The 19789-nt window shown below is 37.8% G+C and overlaps 1 protein-coding gene across 2 annotated transcripts in view; it reads left to right on the top strand.

Annotated features, from left to right (window-relative positions):
• The window catches only part of CDK14 (cyclin dependent kinase 14), a 234570-nt gene that overhangs the window by 121066 nt on the left and 93715 nt on the right, over positions 1-19789 (top strand). For both annotated transcript variants that reach the window (XM_035129982.3, XM_035129984.3), the window contains 3 exons: positions 1233-1353; positions 11097-11190; positions 19531-19594. In XM_035129982.3, the coding sequence (XP_034985873.1) occupies positions 1233-1353; positions 11097-11190; positions 19531-19594 (279 nt within the window). The remainder of the gene's footprint in view (positions 1-1232; positions 1354-11096; positions 11191-19530; positions 19595-19789) is intronic.

Below are 19789 nucleotides of genomic sequence, written 5' to 3'. Positions count from 1 at the left end.
GTAGAATCTTGATCACTCTTTGCCAACTATTAAAGATCCTTTTACTTAAGATGGCAGGGATTGAACCTGGAACCCTTTGCATGTAGGTACCAGTATTTTAATTATCACAGTGCTTTTGAAATTATAGTGGCTGTGCTGCTATTAAAATACATTTGAGCCTAGTAAATACCTTTTGAAGAGAATCACAATGACCTGGGTTACACATCATGCTAAACCAAACCACGCTCCTGTGCCACACTGAGCTAAGCCATAATTTTACACAACATGCTGTCCAAACCCAGGCTTGTGGTTTAGCTCTCTCCAGACTAACCACAAAATATAACCAAGGTTTGTTCCGTGGCTGGGTTCAGATCACACACTAAGCCAAACTATGACTTATCTCAGTGTGACATAGCAGCAAAACAACCAAGGAAGAGTTAAGCACTGGGATCTCTTCTGTGCTATGTCATGATTTGGCTTAGTGTGAAACAGGTCAATGGGGGGGGGGGGTAGATTTCTTCAGTTTACTTCCAAGCTAATAATTACTCAGCCACCTCTGTTTACTATTAGAATAAATGATTTTAGAAGGAAGGATGTTGCTCTTCTCAGATGTGCCTAGAGTCCTATGAGGTAGATTTTGCTGCTGTATAGTGACTTGCTGTTCTGTTTGTTTCACAGTTGAAAAGGAATTTGAATTATTGCATCTAAGACCAGCAGTCTTACTCTTAGCACAGAGCAGTATGTTAAATGTTCAAGGTTAAGGGCAGATGGCATATATTTTTTCTAGCAGTATGTAGATACACAGCATGTGCCTGAAGCTTTAAATGTGATTCAGTGTATGAGCTATTTAGCTCTTTGTTTAATCCACTAGTTGTCTTGAGTTACACAGGTTATGTTCCCTGTTCCAAATGCTAACATTTAAGGATTTTTTTATTAAGTAGTTTTAAAAATTGTGCCTCATACTTCCTCTTTTTAAACATGAAAAACTAGATCCTAAAAACAAATAAATGACAGCCCTGTAATGACTGAAACAATAATGCAGTCACTTGATATTTCATGATCTGTAGCTTTGTTTTGTGTTGAGTGATAGAAATGGATATGTTTTTTTCTCTGATTAACTTAACACATGGCCAGAAGAAACACAATCTACTTTTTCAAGCAGACTCATATTACACATACCTTTTAATGATCTAACGTGACCTTTATTTCTTTATATGCTGATTTTCTTTGTTGTGCTTGTATTTGCTCTTTAGGACTTGCAAGAGCCAAATCTGTCCCTAGTCATACGTACTCTAATGAAGTGGTTACCCTGTGGTACAGACCTCCAGATGTCCTCTTAGGTTCAACAGAATATTCCACCTGCCTTGATATGTGGTAAGAATACAGTGCGTTTACAGGATCCATATGTTTTAACTTGCTGTGACTTTGATTTGTTAGACAAACAGTGGGCTTGACAAGCAAATATTACAATCTTGTCCATGCTGACCTAGGAATAAGTCCCATTGAACTCAGTGGGACTTATTTTGGAGTACATGTGCATAGGAGTTCTCTCTAAGATAAAACAGTACACTTTTTGTAGACTTAAAGTTTCCAGATACTGTTTCTGTAAGAAACCTCTGTGCTCTCTCCAATGGTTAATTATCTTATCTTTGTCTCATACTTCAACCAAAAAAGGCTCTCAGGTGAACTTACAGTTAAAAACAATAAAAAAATTAGATAATCCCTGCCCTAAGGCTTACAATCAAAAAGATGTAGCACAAAAGGGAAAAAAAACACTGGATAAAATCAGGTACCGGTTAGAAACTTCAATATGACCAGCTTGGGTGGGAGCAATTTGGGTAGCTTGATTGAGTAACTCCTGCTAGGTGGCAGATGAAGAAGAAGTAGCCAAAGGCAGCTGCTGTCTTACAGATGGGATAAGCCTGCTCATCTTCATTCCATCCACTCCTGCCCATTGGAATGGCTGCTGTCAGGTCAGGTGGCAGTTGAGAAAGAGTCAACGTTAGCTGATATCATAGCAGAACTAATGGAACAGCCATGCTTCCCTTCTCCTTTATTGGTATATATGTTTATAAGTAGTCATAGATTTCAGACAAGTACTGTGAATGCTTTCAGTCTTCCTTTACTTCTTCTTTTTAAATAAAAAATCTGATTTCCTGGATAATTTTACAGCACAGCAAATACTTGAAGGGAATTCGACAGAATAGGTGTAATCCAAGATCCAGTAACATTGGCAGGGCCAGCCCAATACATTTTTCTGCCCAAGGAAAAAGACAAAATGGTGTCTGCCTCATCCCACATATAAAAGCTGACCAGACTGGCAGATCAATCTTATTTCAGCATTGAAGGCAGTAGTCTAGCTCTGTCCTCCAGCGCTTTGCTGCCACTCCTTGTCCCACACCACCTGCCACCTGAGACAAGTTTCTCACTCTGCCTAATGACAGGGCTGGCTGGCCCTAAACATTGGTACACAATTGTGTAAAAACAATGAGCATTAAGACAAAACAGTGTTACCTGGGACATTGAGCATATAATCAAGCAAAAACAACCCCCATTTCTAATATTTCATCTGTACAGGGTTTTTTTTTGTTTAGTAAGTATGTAGTATGGGAATTAGTTGCACTTTGCCTCCACCTGCAGCTTCTTTGTTAGAAGGAAGGAGGATATTGGTTACACTGCCTAGCACTGGAATGCTATCTTCTGTTCCTTCCTGATGACAGATGCTGCACCGGCTCTGTTTTCATGTGTGACTTGAGGGAAAAGGCAAAGGTCATGCTTATCTACCCTGTGGCCAGGATCCTCCAGTGGCTTGGTTGTAGAGTAGCAGTGCCTTTCACTTTTTTCTGTAATTCAACAAAGCAAGGCATAATACCCCTTACACCACTGGCTGTGGCCCCTTACCTGTTGAAAGAAAGGCTGAAGCATAAAGGGCAGACTTATTGCAACAGCAGTAGATCTCCCCCCCCCATATATAATGTAATAGTTGAATTTAACAGCAAAAGGGACTCATGAATGAGGGCTACTGAAGCCTGGTGTGCTACTGAAGCCTACTATAAGTTACCACCTGTGTCCAGGCACTCTTATCAGAGCTGAGCATGCTTCTGGTATTCGAAGCTCATCTGAAAATAAAGGTGACTGGGAAGATAGAGTTCTGTACTCCAAAATGGCACATCTTTGTGTTAAAACTGCCCCCCTACATAGATAGGGTCATGGATAGCATTTGTTGCCATCACATCTAGTTTGGCTCTAATTTTTTTGCTGCTAGGAGTAGAGGCCTGTGTGTAATCCCTGGGTTCCTTAGGAGGAAGGTTCAGGATATAAATTTAATAAATAATAATTTTAAAAATTCATACTAATGGATGTGTAAATTCTGATTTTATACTCAGGAAGAAGATGCTCTTTTGGGATGGTATAAAAGATATCAAGGATTTAATTGTCTGTGTAGCATTATTCAGATAAAAATGAACATCAAATTCATTTTTTTTATATAAATGCAAGGGTCATGGTTCTGACAGGAATGCAGCAGTCATTTTGAAACGTTAATAGAGATGCTCTAATTTAGTACAGAATTGATGTCTTTCTAATACCAAATGGAGACTTCCCCTTCAACCGCTATGTATTACTATTGCCAAGGTGAAAACTGGTCCTAGCAGGGGAACACAAAAATAATGTATTTAATAACGGTCATGAAATATTGATGTTCCCTGATGTAGGACCTTTAACACAAGTCAAAAAGATATATAAAGGGTGCTTTTCAATAAGAATGCTTTGTTCCAGATGAAAAATGAGGCAGTGGTGATTGCATCTATCAAATATATGAATCCAATAAAATGACAAATAATTCATCTTCTGGAAAATAGTGAGCAAATCACAAGCTGAGGTTGCAGTGAAGAGCAGACAGATCAAATAGCTGACAGATGAAAAGTCTTCCTTTTCTGAGTGTCTTTGTTGATGTGCTGAGTAAAAGTATTATGCTGTGTTCATCTAATGTTAGCACCCAGATCTAAAACACTTCATGGAAGTGTTCATTGATTTCAACAGAATCTATTATATTGTATTCTGGAGATTATACTAATGCTACAAGTACTTCATATTTGTTGCCATAAATGTATATTGTTCCACATATAGATTGCTGTGTATACATTGTGTATTGGATGAGTTTCACTTTATGCTCAGAGAATAACTGATATACCTCAGTTTGGAAATTTCTTATTGTGTCAGATTGGCTAGTGGGCCCAGGCCCAGGTTATACTTTTCCTGTAGCATGTGACTACCCCCTCTAATTAGAGTTTTCTACTTTGAAGGCTTCAAGATATGGGGCACGGTACGGCTGTGAGATGTTATTTGTGAGGCACCTTCCATTGTGTCAGTGCAAGACATTAGGTTCATTTCAACTTTGTGATTATCTGTGTCGTTTGTTACAAAAAGCCACACAGCCTAACACAACTTATAACTTATAACATCTTATAACTACTGTCTGGTGAACACCTAAACTAGGTTGGCTCCTAGCAGAGCTTCAAATTGTGCTTCTCAAATGGCATCATTGTGCAACATGGAAAACTTCTGAATTTCATTTGGGGAATTAGGTGACTGCTATTCCAAACAAAAGGTCAAAAGCCCCAAGGCCAAGCCTTAGGGCTCTAGAAGTAAGTTCCTGAATGATGTTAGTTTCTGATTCCTGTTAAACATTTAATATACCATCTTTATAAGCACCTGCTTGACTAATAACTTTTAACTAATGGTTACCTAATCATCTAAATTTTCCATCTGAACTGTCTGTCTGTGAAGAATGAGTCCAGATTTGGCTAATGCCATAGGGGAGTGGTTCCCTACTGGTGGTCTGCAGATCCCAGGGGTTCCATGTAACTCAACCAGGGGTTCACAGCACCATCCACACAACAGAAACTACCATAGAGATGTCAAAAGTAGGGGGTCTATGGCTTGGCCTTTGTAAAACACAGGGTCCACAGTACTTTGCTAATTGGGAACAACTGCGGGGCACTTGTTCAAACAAAAAAGTATCAAATTAAAGCATATAACAGTAGATTTGCAAAAAACTAATGTGCTGATTTTGCTCCTCTCCAATAAGATAGACAATAAGAGAGACAATTTCAGCTGCTGATCCTGAAACTTGGCCAAATGTATACAGAAGAAAAGAAGCTCCTCCACATATCTAGCTTTGTAAGTCTTTACCAACACCCTGAATTTGGCTTGGGAGCAAATTGGTAGCAAGTTCTATCAGGATCAGAGTGACATGAGTCCACAGAGCCAACCTAGTCAGTAGTCAAGCTGCTGCATTTAGCACTGACTGAAGCTTCTGCAACAGCATCAGTGACAGCCCTACATAGAATACATTACAAAACTCCAGTAAGAATATTAAAATTTGGCCGGTGTGGTGTTGGTGTTGTATTTATGTCCATTTATAAGGGAGGGAAATGGTGAAGGGATGAAATTTAAATTGTATATTTTCAAATTGCAAACATGCAAATGATAGTGTGGGGTGGGGGAGGAAGTGACAGTACAATGCCTATAGAAAGATGGGTCTATTTTCTGTTGGTGGGAAGAAGTTTAGCCAGTAAGGGAATAAACAAAACTGTTGGGATGTTGGTCAGCTATTACACAACATTGCTACCTAGTTCTTGGGTGGCTGGGGTATGTGAATGGTAATGTGAGTTGCTTGTATAATACGATCACTTGTATGGAAGTTTTGGTAGGGAAAGAAAGCATGTCTCCCCCTCACATATTTATGCAGATCTTGGCTGGTTTTGCATAAAAAGAAAAAAAGTCAGCTATTAGATTACATTGGCACTATTGGATTACAGTGAAATGCTTCTAGTTATATGTCTTGATGAGTTGAAAAGGAGGCATAGGGACAAGTATTGAAAAGAAATACAAATATTAACTACTGGGCAGTTTCTGGGAAGCAGGTGACAGTGGCTGTAAGCTATTTATGCACTTCATTTGTCATTGGAGGGCATTGGGAGAGTAACCAAAAACTAATGATTCATGTACAGTATTAACATTCTTTTCTCTGCAAATAGCTACTGGCAATTTTAAGAATATTAATGAAGACATGCATGCATTAGTGGTTGTGGCTAGCAGTAAGAATCAATGGGGAATGTTCTGCAATTTACTACTGTCAGCATGTAGAGTGGTAATATGTTGGATCAATTGTGTGACATAAGACAGCATCAAGCTGTAGGCACAGTATTTTTTTTCTTTGTTCAGGCAATTAGTATGTTTTATTTAGCATAATCTCAGGTGTAACATTTGAAAACTTGAATGTTTTATGTCAAGAAATCCTGATGTTTTAACACTTTGAGGCTAAAAGGCATTAGTGGGAACTAATACTTGATCTCAGTCCCCCCCCCTTTTTACCTCTACTAGCACTTTCCTTCCTGCAATTCTGAGCACTTGCCATGTTTCCAAGCTGGCATTTGTGAAAAGGGTTGCTCTGTCTGGTTTCTGTCTTTCCTTCTCTTTTCTTGTGGTAAGAAGATAGAGAGCGATATGGGAGAGAGATGTTTTGTTGCAGCTGGGGCAGATGCACCATGGTGTTTCTCCTCTCTGCGCTCCTCCCAACAGTCATTCTTCCTCTGGTCATTCTGTGGATACGGGACTGCGCATAAAGATGCACTTATACACACAGCTGCATGCAATTCAATTCCCTGGCATTTTTGTCAGCTCTTGAAAGTACCAGCACCGCTTATCTCCAAAATTAGTTTTAATACAGAAATATGTGTTAATAATAATGGATATTTGCAAAACTTGAAAAAATTACTAGGTATTTCTGGTAAAAATATGGTTAAGGAATTTATACCTGGGAAATTATTTCTATTTTAGTCCAAAAACTAATATTTGAGCTCAGTAGAAAGACAGAGGAGATTTCTCTTTACCTTCAGTACTCACCCTAAAGAATTGCTAATCCATGAGAGGTCGGGATTTTATGATAACTATCAAGCTATTCTTAATTAAACTTCTGGAAAGATGCTGACACTGAACTCTTATCAGCTGTAATCAGCTGAATTAACTTTCAGCAGAATGATCTTCTGAGATTAGGTTGAGGCATTTTATCTCAAGAAGCATCCTTTGTTCCCACATTTTGGATGGGCAATTAATCCTGTTTTATTGAAGAACATTTTCTTCAGTCTATGAAGAAACCAGTCTCTGGTTTCCCCCCCAGATCGTATAAATCTTTCGCCTTCTACTAGGGCCTGAGAATATCTTAAGGTCCTTTTTTAAAAAAAGTATTTGGAATGTAAGATTGCTTAGAGTTGTATCTTTATCCTGAAGCAAACCTTTACAGAATTAAAGGTTTTCAAACAAGTGGCTGAATAGCTTTGAGTAGTGATTGTTGGGAGAGTACAGCAGTCCATAGGATTTCCATCTCACTTGGCACAAGACCTGGATCTGTAGAACGATTTTCTGGGCTGGGGACCTCCTTGCAATGAAATTGTTTGGGAGAAAGTTAGATAGATGATGGAGGAAGACTCACAACAAATTCCATCAAATACGGGCTGGAGGCCACTTTCAGATCTACTCTCACCAGCAGTTGCTTATCCAGTGCCTTGAATTTCTTATCGGTTTGTACAACTTGACAGTGTAAACAGGATTCTTAAATCAGTGAAGTTGTCCATATATGTGCACTTTGGGTTGTAGCCAACTAAATTCTACTCAGATTAGACCCATTGAAATTAATGAACTTATGTTCATTATTTCAATTATGTTACTTATGTCCATTATTTCAGTGAGTGAAATCTGAATATGACTGGCTTTGGATACAACTCAATTCATGTTGGCTTAGAAGGCAGTGGGAGGTAGAATGACTGATTTGGTGGAAATTGTCAACTCTTTTTGTTGCAAGGGTTCTAGTCTATTCTGCCAAAAACAGCGGAGTTCCGCAACCCACATCTTTCCAAGCCCTAGGTTTTATTTTTTAACTCTTCATTGCCTACTGATTGCTTGACACTCTACCCAACCCTGATTAACTTCAGGGGCCTCGGAAAGATGATTCAAGGTCCATTTGTCACAGCCAGTGGTTACATATGATTAAAGTTGTGGTCCAATAATTTCTGGAGGGGACAGTTTAACTACTCCTGCTTTAAATCGTTTGTGCCAAAGTCTCCCAACATCCCCTACTTAAAAAAAAAATCACTAGAGGATTTTAGAGTGTAACATTTCACAAAAGCTAAAGTCTTTCCTCTTGTTGCATCACATGACATATTTTCTGAAACAATTTACATAAGCATTGTTAGTAGAGAGTGCATCCTGTTGTCCAGTAATTCCACAATCAAAATTCTTATTAAAACATAATCCATTGTGTTGATGTTAGTTTCAGTTCCATCATTGCTGTGGTAAAAACAAGGCTTCTAGAAAATTAAGAGGAACAGTGGAAGCACAGTATTAAGATAGTATGGCCATATGTTCCCTCCGGTACATGTAATAGGCTTAGTTATGCTTGCTGTCATGAGAGAGCAAGGCACACATTTCTGCATCATATGGTTGTCACTCCAGCTTCAGTTGTTTTGTTGTTTTGTTTTTAATGCAAGGGTTCTATTACATTCTGCCAACAGCTTTAAGGTAGCTACTTGTGATGTTAGTTTGAGGTTATTCAACAACAACAACAAAAACCATTGGACACTAGCATGTTTTAAGAGCCCAAGGATACTGCTTTCTGGCAAGTCAGGAAGATGCAGGCAGCTATAGACAGATTTGGCACACCTTGTTTCAGTTTGCCCAGTTGTAGGGCCTTTTTGCGGGGAGATGAGTATCAAAACTTAGTTCTGGACCACTCTTTGTATGTAGGAGACATCTGCTATAATTGGGTATATACCTGTCAATGGAGGTTGTCAGAAGAACAGAAAAGGTGACCCTCAAGAACACATTAAGAGCATAATGAACAATCCTCCAAAATTAGAAGATTTTCCCCCTCAGTATTGGGCTTTTAGATTTTTATTTTTGTAATCCTGATTACTGCTATTTTCTGTAAAGCCCCCTTGTGAAACACCAGTGATCCACTTCCAGCCAATGTAGACAACACTGAAGTAGATGAGACGATGACAAGACAATGTTCTATGTACAGTTATTTGCCCTCTTTTAGTAAACCTTATATTTGAACACGGCCTGTAATGTCTGACCAGGCCCTAAGACAGAATTGAAGAACCTATGCCACTCAACATGTTGTTGGATGTCAGCTCCAGTCAGTGTCACCAATGGTCAAGGGTGATGGGATTTGTAATCTAGCAACAACTGGAGAACAATAGGTTCTCTACCCCTACTGTAACAACTACTTATCTTTGGCTCATCATTCAAGAAATTTGCAATCTGAATTTACATTTTCCAGAATTGCCATTTTACGAAGAGTCAGTTTACTAAATGATTCACTAAAAAACCCAAACTTTAAATTTCTCTATCGATGAAGTTTACCACTTAACATTCATAGATATTTAAAAGTTCCTAGGATTACTCTAATATTTAAAATGAATTAAATGGCCAGTGTTTGGATGCATGAACAGAATTTGAACTACCTGCTTTCAGGATACCTATGTCTGCAAGATCTCTCTCTCTCTCTCTCTCTCTCTCTCTCTCTCTCTCTCTCTCTCTCTCGCTCATATGAATACATTATTAAATCACAGTTTTAAATATTGTCTGTGTTTGACGAAGATACATTGGGTTTAATGAAGCATTTACCAAAGTAGGTGACGAATGGCAGCTTCATCAATTCAATTCCTTCCGTATGCCCTAGCCAGTTACGGAGAATAATGTCAATCCCATTTTTTAAGCACAAGGAACGTAACTAGGGATTAGATATAAAGTGTGTTGTGTGCTCTTTGTCATACTTTAACAATATGCTTCTTTTCAATCTCAGATACCTTAAACAATATTTTTAAGTCTGCATTGATTAAACTAGATTGTGCACTAAAATTTAGCTATATATTCTAACTGGGTTAAAAAACAAGTCACCTATATCACTAAATGAGTTTTAATTAAAGGGCTCTTTGCCAAATGTGACTTATAAATATTCAGTTATGATCTCTTAATTAATGAAAGCAGATTGCATGTTTTAAAGAGATGGTGTTTCACTACATTGGCACACTTAAAGTGTGTTACTTTCCAAGTATATCATTGGCATTTGAAAATACTTTTGAGAATTATTTTCATTCTAGCAATTATGTCATGAACTATTCAAATGTTGTTGGAGTACTGATATGCATATTTACTGATACATATTCAACCCACATGGAGATGTAGAAAAAACTTTTAGCTGAGGCATATCTTATCCAAATGTCTAACCCTATTGTGTTAGAACATCAATGCTTAGGTCAAATCAGGAACAGTCAATGAAACACAACACAATGCTTCTGTAAATAAAGGTAAATAAAGCTGTGGTCAAGGATAAATATGATGGCATACACAGTAATAAACATGCCGCCTCTTTTGTTGCTTTTGCTTTCATTATTTGGAAAGAGAGCGTCAGAAAGAGTAATATTCAGTGGTAAATATCTTTACTGTTCAGTGATAAAACAGAACATGCAAACTGTGCTATATACAGTAGTCAGAATCTGGTTCGTTCAGAACTAAAACTGTGGCTGGTATCTAAAGCAACATTTTAGACATAGCCAGTGAAATTCTGACTTACGTGTAAAAAACAACAAAACCCCCTTCATACACAAACAGCTTTGAAACAGTTTGCCATGTGACTTGAAAGGCTATTTGATAAGCACCAGCACAAACCCTTTGGGCACATGTAACTGGTTGTGCAGTTCTTTGAATCATGTCCTAGGCCCTATTAGGGATTTCCTGTTTATATGTTGTGCATGTGCTCCTGTACTGCAGGGTGACTGCATTTCATTTTATTTAAGATGTTACAAACCATGGGGTGTTTCTGCCATTGTGCAAAGAAACCCCCAGAACAGCTTTTTAATTTTGCAATTCACACTGAAACAAAATCTTTTCAAAGAGACAGTTCTGAGTCAATGTCAGGCATGCAATGTAATCTGTCTTGCATCTTTTTGCAGCAAGGAAAAAAATCTCTTGAAAACCAATGTACAGACTCTGTACCAGTTTCTACTATGAGATTTCCCCCAAAAAAATATTTTAAACTTTTTTCTTTCCAGGGGAGTTGGTTGTATCTTTGTCGAAATGATTCAAGGTGTTGCTGCTTTTCCAGGAATGAAAGACATTCAAGATCAACTTGAAAGAATATTTCTGGTAAGTCTCCTTCCCGCTTCCCCTGCATTTGATTATTGCATGCTGACAACTGTCTCCTCTACCCAAATATAAATACCAGGAACCTTATATAAACCACACTGAAATGAATGGAATTTCCATGGTGGCTGGAGCATTATGTCAGAATCCTTTTAAATCCAGAGTTTGTTTAAATTGGTCAGCCACTTCAAACAAAAATACTGTCAATAATTATCTAGCTAGATACATTGTGTGCATCATTAGAATTGCCCATTTGACAGTTATTAAAAATGGGACTACTCTGCTTAAAAAGGATTACTTCCTTCCCCCATGCTTTAGTGAATTGTGTACATGACGTTGGTTAATCATTTTTGAAATACCTGTAGGTGTTTGAATGATATCCAAAGAGCCAAATGTTTACCTACTCCCTTACTTGTTTGTGTTTTGCTTGTCGGGGGGCAGAAGTCATTGTGGGCAGAAATGGAGGGAGAGAGATTAGACAAATCAGAGAGAAGGAGAGATTGGATAAATTAGTTTCCCCTTTGTTTGGCTTTTGCTGATTTGCCGCAGCACTTTTGGGCAGAAACCAGGGAGGGAAGGAGCATGGACAAATCACAGATTCTAAATGTTTCCATGGGAAATAATGGAAACCATCGGCTCATTGTGAGAATGCTTACCTAACAATTTCCTGGGTACGCATTGTGTTCAGAAAGTGGAACCTGTGTGTACATAGTTAATCAGGTGGTTGTTTAAGATAACCAATACAAATTAATTCCTTCACAGTGAGACCATACACAGCTGTAGAGGCTGAACCAATAGCTGCATTTCCCCTGAATTCTGAACATTACCAGCAATAATTATTTTTTCAAAAACTTGAGTTCAGACCATTATAATTTTGGTGACACGACTCAATGAACTTTTTTTTTATCAACACATCAGAGCATAACTCATATTTTAATAACATTTCTTAAGCATTTGCATGGTTGTCAAAACCAATACTGTGTTATAAAAATCACAGGCCATAGGCTAAGAAGCCCCCTTCAACTAGAAAACTAGTTGACTGTACCAGCGTCATATTTTGAAACTCAAAATATGAGTTTCTGAGGGTTCTAAGTGTTCTGAGCCAGAGCCTTGTTAGAATGTTCAGTAATCAGACTATGATCAAAATGGTCTCAATTTCCATTATCAGAAGAAGAAAAAATCAAACACCAAAGTAAAGATATTCTCAACTGTTCCATAGCCTTTCCATAGGCCACCTGCATAGAGTTCATGGACCAAACGTCTGTAGCAGAAAAAAAAACCTAGTTACTCCAGTCTATGATTATGAAAAAGACTTGCTCTTACACTGTTCACCTCTCTTACACTGTTCACCACTGTTTTCATAAGAAGTGACGAGTACAGTGATTTGTACAATTAATAGCATCCTCATTTACATTTTCAGCTACCCTAGTTTATCTTACACTTTTATTGGAGGTGAATTATCAAATAAACTGTCTATAATTACTTGGTCTAATCTTTTATGAGCTCATTTACATTTGTAAATCTGGAAAAACTCTTGTAGTCACTATCACATGTTGGAGTTTAAAACACTTTGTTCTGTGGGATTGATATCCAGTTAACTGTTTAAGCATTATTGAGTCACCATAGTCTTGTTTAATTTAGTTTTGGCACATTTGTCTCAACATATAAGCAGAGTTGGTTTAACATTGAAAGAAATGTGAACGACTCCAATGGCCAATTAATACTTCTTTTTTCAATAGGAAGATTCATAGTGGAATCATCACTCTGTTCAAAGAACCTTGCTTTGGTTACTGTTGCTTTCTCTCTGCAATATATCGCCAGTGAAGCAGGCATCAAGGACCTTAGTGGTCCTTCTATATTTCCAGTGCCAGTAACAGTTCACTATCAGATTACCTAGTGTCAGCCAAACTCACATTAAGGTTAATTTAAAAGCACTAAACGCACCCTGTGTGGTTGTTTACTCTTAGTGGCTTAAAAGCTATTGTTTCAGCTTAGTGTGGCCCCTCAGCTGGGGAGAAATAAGAGGCCCTGCATCTAATCTGAATTCAACATAAGTGAAGAGTGAATGTTATTAATACCCTCTCCGCTTAGTGTTGTGAATCTGGTGGAAGAAAACCTCAATGAGGATGTAGTCTCTAGGATAAAATTTTAGAACCATAGCCAATAGAGAAGGACTAAATGAAATAGAACTGTTCACTAAATAACTTGGGAGTATGTCTAAAATGTAAAAATAAAATAAGACCTAAGATGTATATGTATGCAGCATTTACACTATGGTAATTGGTTGCAGTCTATTTGATCTTGGCATTATGCTAAGCATTACTCACATCTTCATTTCCTTTATTGTGCCACCAACTGTTCTTTTTTCTCTTGTTACCTGGAACAAATGACTATCTCTATTAAAGCTGTGCATGCTAGTAAAGAGTTTTAAGAATAAATGTTACATTATTTGCTTAACTGCCACAGAGCTATAGCAACTTAGCTATTACAGTACTGCAGGTTTTCAAAATCTTGAAGGCAAGAAAGCTTACCTTAATACATGTTTATTTGGAGAGAACAAATGAAAATTACTCAATAGATTCCCAGTGCTCACTGCAAATCAGTATATTTTTCTTACGAGTTGTCAGTTTAGAAATATTCTTATGAATAAAATAAATTCAAAAAACCATGACTAATCATGGAATAATTAAAAAGGTCACCTACTAGTCTTCCCGAGACTGCTAATGATTTATGATTATATCCAAGCAGTCATTTCAGAGAAATATATATATATTACATTGCTCATAATGCTGAATAGCAATATGGCAATACTTTGTTCATTTTGTCAGCAGTAAGTAGTGATGGGCATTTTAAACCCAATTTGATGTGTTGTTTGTTCATTTTGATTTTTTCAAGGTGAGTATTCAATGAAAGCACAGCTGTCTTTCAGGAGTTCTCTCCAAGTTTTTAATTTTGGCATATCTCTTCACTTGTTGGCATCCGTCTGTCTCAGGAGACAGTGGAAGAGTGTGCCTTTGTAGGTAAAGTCAAACTGCTGGAGAGTTACAGCACCTGCCGTGACTGTAGAGACAGATGCAGGAGAGGCATGCTTTATTGCAGGTGGGGCACATGAAGGCATCTAGTTTTGCTGCAACATACATATTTAGTTTCTTCAATTTCTGTACTGCTTTTCTTTCAAGAAGCTAAACGCCAGATTTCATGGTTCCTCTCCATTTTATCCCCACTGAAACCCTGTGAGATAGATTAGTCTAAGAGAAGGTTAATAATAGCCCAAGGTTTCCAGTGACTTCCATGACTGAGATGGGAAGCTTGAACCAGGGTCTTCCCCACCCTATCCAATAGTCACTCCAGCATCACTGCATTAGCATAGGTGTTTCATGCATGAACATTATCACATTGCTGCCCTAGGTTTGGTTGCTATAGCACATATAATGAATGTGATTAGTTGATTCAGTCATGTAGCACAATATTGTTTTTTTAAAAAATGTAGATTTTTTTGCAGCTGACATGCATTTCAGTGATTAAAGGCTTATTAGTGACTGTCTTTTCTACTGTTTTGTATTTTTTGTAGTTAGTTTACAACTAACTTCATTTATAAAATGTACTCCACAGACCTCAATGAGTTAACATTACCTGCAATTCTGCATAATTTTCCCTTCTACACAGAACAAATGTACTCTTAATACATTTTCTAGAAGGCACCACTACATTGCTGGATGTATGCTTTTCTGTGTTTTATAGTCCTGAACTTGTGCTTAAAACCTTACCAGTTTTCAACACATGTGGTTCAATGGTTCACTTTATGAAAAAATTAACAACTGGGCATATTACCAAAATGCATATTTTATAGACCATGGCATTGGAAATGGAGCCCACTGGATTATCTGTTCCCTTGTTATCTTGTATTAGACAAATGAATGTTTAATTACGAAGACAGAATTCCATATTGATAGAAATCTGAAAGAAAAATGACCCACCATCAAGCCTGCTTACCATTACAGGCAGAGCTTTAATCTTATTACAGCCCATTATTCTTACTGTTCTATTTCTCTCACACATTAGAAAATAAGAGACAATTTTGATGACTGAAAATAAAAAGGGTACATTATAGTAATATGTGCAGTAATAGAGTTTCATCCATAGAAATAATACCTGCCCTAGACAAAATGCAGACATGGACTTTGTAAAGACTTACTAACATAATTAATCAGATGGGCAGAAATGTCATGATTTTTGCTGCTTTTTAATATGCCCTATTCATTAGTTCTACAGATGTATACAAATAATGCAGATTAGTTATCATGGATCCTTATGAAGTCATTTTTATAATTGATAGATCCTTTGCGGTGTCTCAGTTGGGTGTATTTGTTTTTGTTAGTGTGTGTGTGTTGCCAAATACCCAAGTGGGACCTTTGTAGATAGTTGTGCGTTCTCTGGAATGCTATGCTGTAATTGTCTAGTCTCCCTGCCTCAGAATCACCACATACTAGAATATATTTCTTGGCATTAAATTCATTCTCTCTTCCTTCATGAATGTAAAGAATACCAAAGAGCCTGATTTATTATCTCTTATGGAACTAATGCTTATAGTGGCAGAAATGTTCATGCATTTTCTCTTGAATATTAAGCTTGACAATAAGCTATCATATTGTGCCTTGCAAAGAGTGTTGATGAGGCATAGATGGAATTGTCACTCAAAATACTGAGTCAACATACATAATATATGCTGCTAGTAGTTACATCTGTCTCTTTTGCCTTTTTAAGCTTTTCATATAAGCCAAGAATTAATCTGAAGAATGCAATTTCTTCATGATCTTTACTGTCACTTAAGTGTCTAGTTTATGGCCTCTGTTATGCCATTGGTAAATAGAATACACAGTGATGATTTGCTATAATTATTGCAACAATACTCGTATGTTTAGTGTATAAATTTTCTAAAACAACACCTTAAAAATCACAATAAAAATTACATTGACAATAAATAACTTTCAAATCTCAACCAATTAGCACTGAAGTAACCCAGTAAATGTCTGAGGAAACAGGTTTTTAATTGACAGCAAAAGGCACAGAGTAAAGGGATTACAGTAAACTTTCTGGGAGAACTTTCAATCATGAAAAAGCTTCTTTCAGAGGCAGAAGACATTAGTAATGGAAGCAGCATGGGGCACATTGCTATTTTTATAAGGTTTGTTTATTTTCTTGTGGTCCTGTTTAGAACTATCTTTTGAGGAGAAAAAAACCTATTGGTCAGTTTCTTAGAGAACCTCTACAAGCACTAAATTACAGTTTTTCTTTCATTACTGTGATTCTCAACCATGTTCAAGACATTACTGCCTTTCTCACTGGGTCTAAAGCAGTGTGAAATATTGCGGAAACTGGGGCTTTTACCCAAAGAAACTGCTGTATATTTGAAGTAGTGTCATGTGAATGATTAATTGTCACAGGATTGAATTGAAGATACTTGGTTTGGTAAATTGCAGCCTCTGTGAATCCACATATGACTATCTGAACTTGGCTCACTTCTTGAAGGTTGCAACTGCACATTTATTTTAAATAAATAATCTAAATTTCCGTGCCCACTTTAAACTATCTTGCTTTGCTCTGTTCTCCTAATTGAAGAACATTGTGGGAAGATTACTAGCTGAATCAAAATTTAGAAATTCACTCTCAGAGAGAGTTGCTGATAATCTGCAGTTTTGAAACTGAAGGAATAGGTTCAGAACCATAGAATTGTAGGGTTGAAAGGGACCCCAAGGGCATCTAGTCCAGCCACCTACAATGCAGGAAATTCAGCTAAAGCATGCATGACAGATGACCACCCACCCTCTGCTTAAAAACCTCCTGAGGGTGTCCATTCCACTGTTGAACAGCTCTTACTGTCCTGATGTTTAGTCAGAATCTACTTTCTTGTACAGTAACTTGATTCCATTGGTTCAATTCCCAGCCTCCAGAGCAGGAGAAAACAAGCTTGCTCCATCTTCCATGTGATAGCCCTTTAGATATTTGAAGATGGCTATCATATCTTCTTTCAAGTCTCCTCTTTACCAGGCTAAACATTCCCAGCTCCTTCAACCACTCCTCATAAGGCTTGGTTTCCAAACCCTTGATCATCTTGGTTGATGCAGTCAAAATAGCATTAGCTTCTTTTGTTGCTACATCATACATCTCCAAGCAGAGGACCTACTACTTGCTTGTTCTTCCTCCTGCCTTGAACATAGCTGAAGAAAACTTTAAATTATTTTTTGCCTCTCTTGGCAGCCTGAACTCATTCTGACCTTTGGCTCTCTTGATCTTCCTCCTGCAACTGTTGGCTACTTGTGTATATTCTTCCTTCTTGATTTTCCCATTCTTCCATTTTTTATACATGCCCTTCTTAAATATCAGTTCATCTGTAAGTATATGCAGCCACACTGATTTATTTAGATGCCTCCCATTTTTCCTTGAATTGTATGCATTTGTGCTTTCAATATTTCACCTTTAAGAAATTCTCATCTGTCTTGGACTCCCTTCTCTTTCAGTATTTATGACCATGCGATCTCACCCAGTATTTCCTTAACTTTTTGAAACCAACCTTCCTTATGAAAAGCTCTTGCAATAATATGCCTTTTAAACTTTTGATAGTGCTGCACTACCCTGTGTGCCTTGCTCTCCCCCCCCCCTCTAGTTTTAGTGGTTTCCAATGTGGTGTTGTCTGATAGCATGCTACTGTAAGAATACTGCCTTTCTAATTTCAATTCTCTGCCTCCCTCTCCTGGTCAAACTGAAATATTGCATGGTTGCTGTTATATACTGCAGAGTTAGTATACGGGTGGGGTGGGGTGGGGGGAATCAGCATACAACATATTTGCAATTCTTCTGTACCTTCCCTTTCATGTGAGGTAGCTTTGGCTAATGTAGAGCTACTGCTGAGCAGAAATTTGGAGATTGTATTCATTCTCAGGGATGCGGGTGGCGCTGTGAGTTAAACCACAGAGCCTAGGGCTTGCCAATTAGAAGGTCGACAGTTCGAATCCCCGCAACAGGGTGATCTCCCATTGCTCCCATTGCTCGGTCCCAGCTCCTGCCAACCTAGCAGTTTGAAAGCACATCAAAGTGCAAGTAGATAAATAGGTACCGCTACAGCGGGAAGGTAAATGGTGTTTCCGTGTGCTGCTCTGGTTCGCCAGAAGTGGCTTTGTCATGCTGGCCACATGACCTGGAAGCTGTACGCTGGCTCCCTCGGCCAATAACGCGAGATGAGCACCACAACCCCAGAGTCGGTCACGACTGGACCTAATGGTCAGGGGTCCCTTTACCTTTACCTTTTATTCAAACTCTTTGCACACTGAATCACAAGCCATATCTTCCACAGACACTACTTTAATAATTCTCAGACGCTCCAGGCTACTTGCTATTATTATACCCAGTCCGTCTTTAATGTGAAAGGTGATGATTAAGGAGTAAAAGTCATGGTGTTGCTGATACGTTAATACGTTTTAAAATGCAAACGTTAGTTAGGGCTTCTTTTGCCAATTAAGTAAGAAAAATATCTGTTCAGGCTAGCCATCTGTTCTGTATACAACTTTACAGTGCACTTTACAGATTAAAGAACTGTAAGAAGGGAGAACAGGACCATTGAAGGGATCCAAACTTTGGCAAAAAAAAAAGCAAGCAGAAAATAAGGTATATTAAAAAAAGAATTTTAGGAACTTATTGCTACAAACATACATTCACATTGTGGCTTAGATGCTGAAGTCTCCCATTGCAGTGCTAAAGCTCACATCCTGTTGCTCCCCATGGTTATTGGTGCTGATTTTGATTAATGTAGTTTTCAGTGTTGAATTAATTAACAGTAAACCTCTTTGTATCAGGTAGAACAGGCGTGTCCAAAGTCTGTTTCAGGGGCCTAATCCGGTCCCTGTGGCAGTTTATCTCCTGGGGTAATATCCTAAAAAAACCTCAACAACTTAAATCCTTAAAAATGTTCAATAACTTCAGTGCTAAAAAAAAGCTCAACAACTTTGGGCTAAGATCATAAAGAAAGCTCAACGACTTTGGTCAGCCCTCACAGCCCTTCACTTCATCATCAAATCTGGCCATATTTGAAAAAAGTTTGGACACCATTGAGGTAGTACATAAATAATGACTTGGTATTCCTGTTATAAATCACCTGATGAACATGGATGTCCATAAAGTTTAAATGATTAGTTCTTGTTCTTTTGTAGTAAATCCTGAAATAGTAAATCTTTTGAAACCTTGCGCAAATCAATACATTATTCTTAAGGTAAATCAATCATAAAATATTTTACATGAAGTGGTCATCTGTATTTTAAACTAAATGTATTTGACTCTGTTTACTTGTAGGTGCTTGGAACCCCAAATGAAGATTCGTGGCCTGGAGTTCATTCTCTACCCCATTTCAAGCCAGGTAGGTTTCAAGACCTTGCCATCAGATTTCATATTTAAATATCATTTCTATTGTGAAAAGATTCTGGCATTATAAACAAAGGTGCCCTTTCAGGTTTCAGCTGATGAGTATGCTGCAATCTGCTTCTAGCTATATAGGAAGCTAGTCTTGGTTTGTTTAGTTCAGTATTGTCCTCATTGATTAGCAATGATTCTG

Source organism: Zootoca vivipara, chromosome 11 (genome assembly GCF_965207765.1).
Source record: "Zootoca vivipara chromosome 11, rZooViv2.hap1.1, whole genome shotgun sequence".
Taxonomy (NCBI): domain Eukaryota; kingdom Metazoa; phylum Chordata; class Lepidosauria; order Squamata; family Lacertidae; genus Zootoca; species Zootoca vivipara.
Note: the sequence above shows the minus strand (reverse complement) of the source record. Positions and strands in the feature narration are given on the sequence as shown.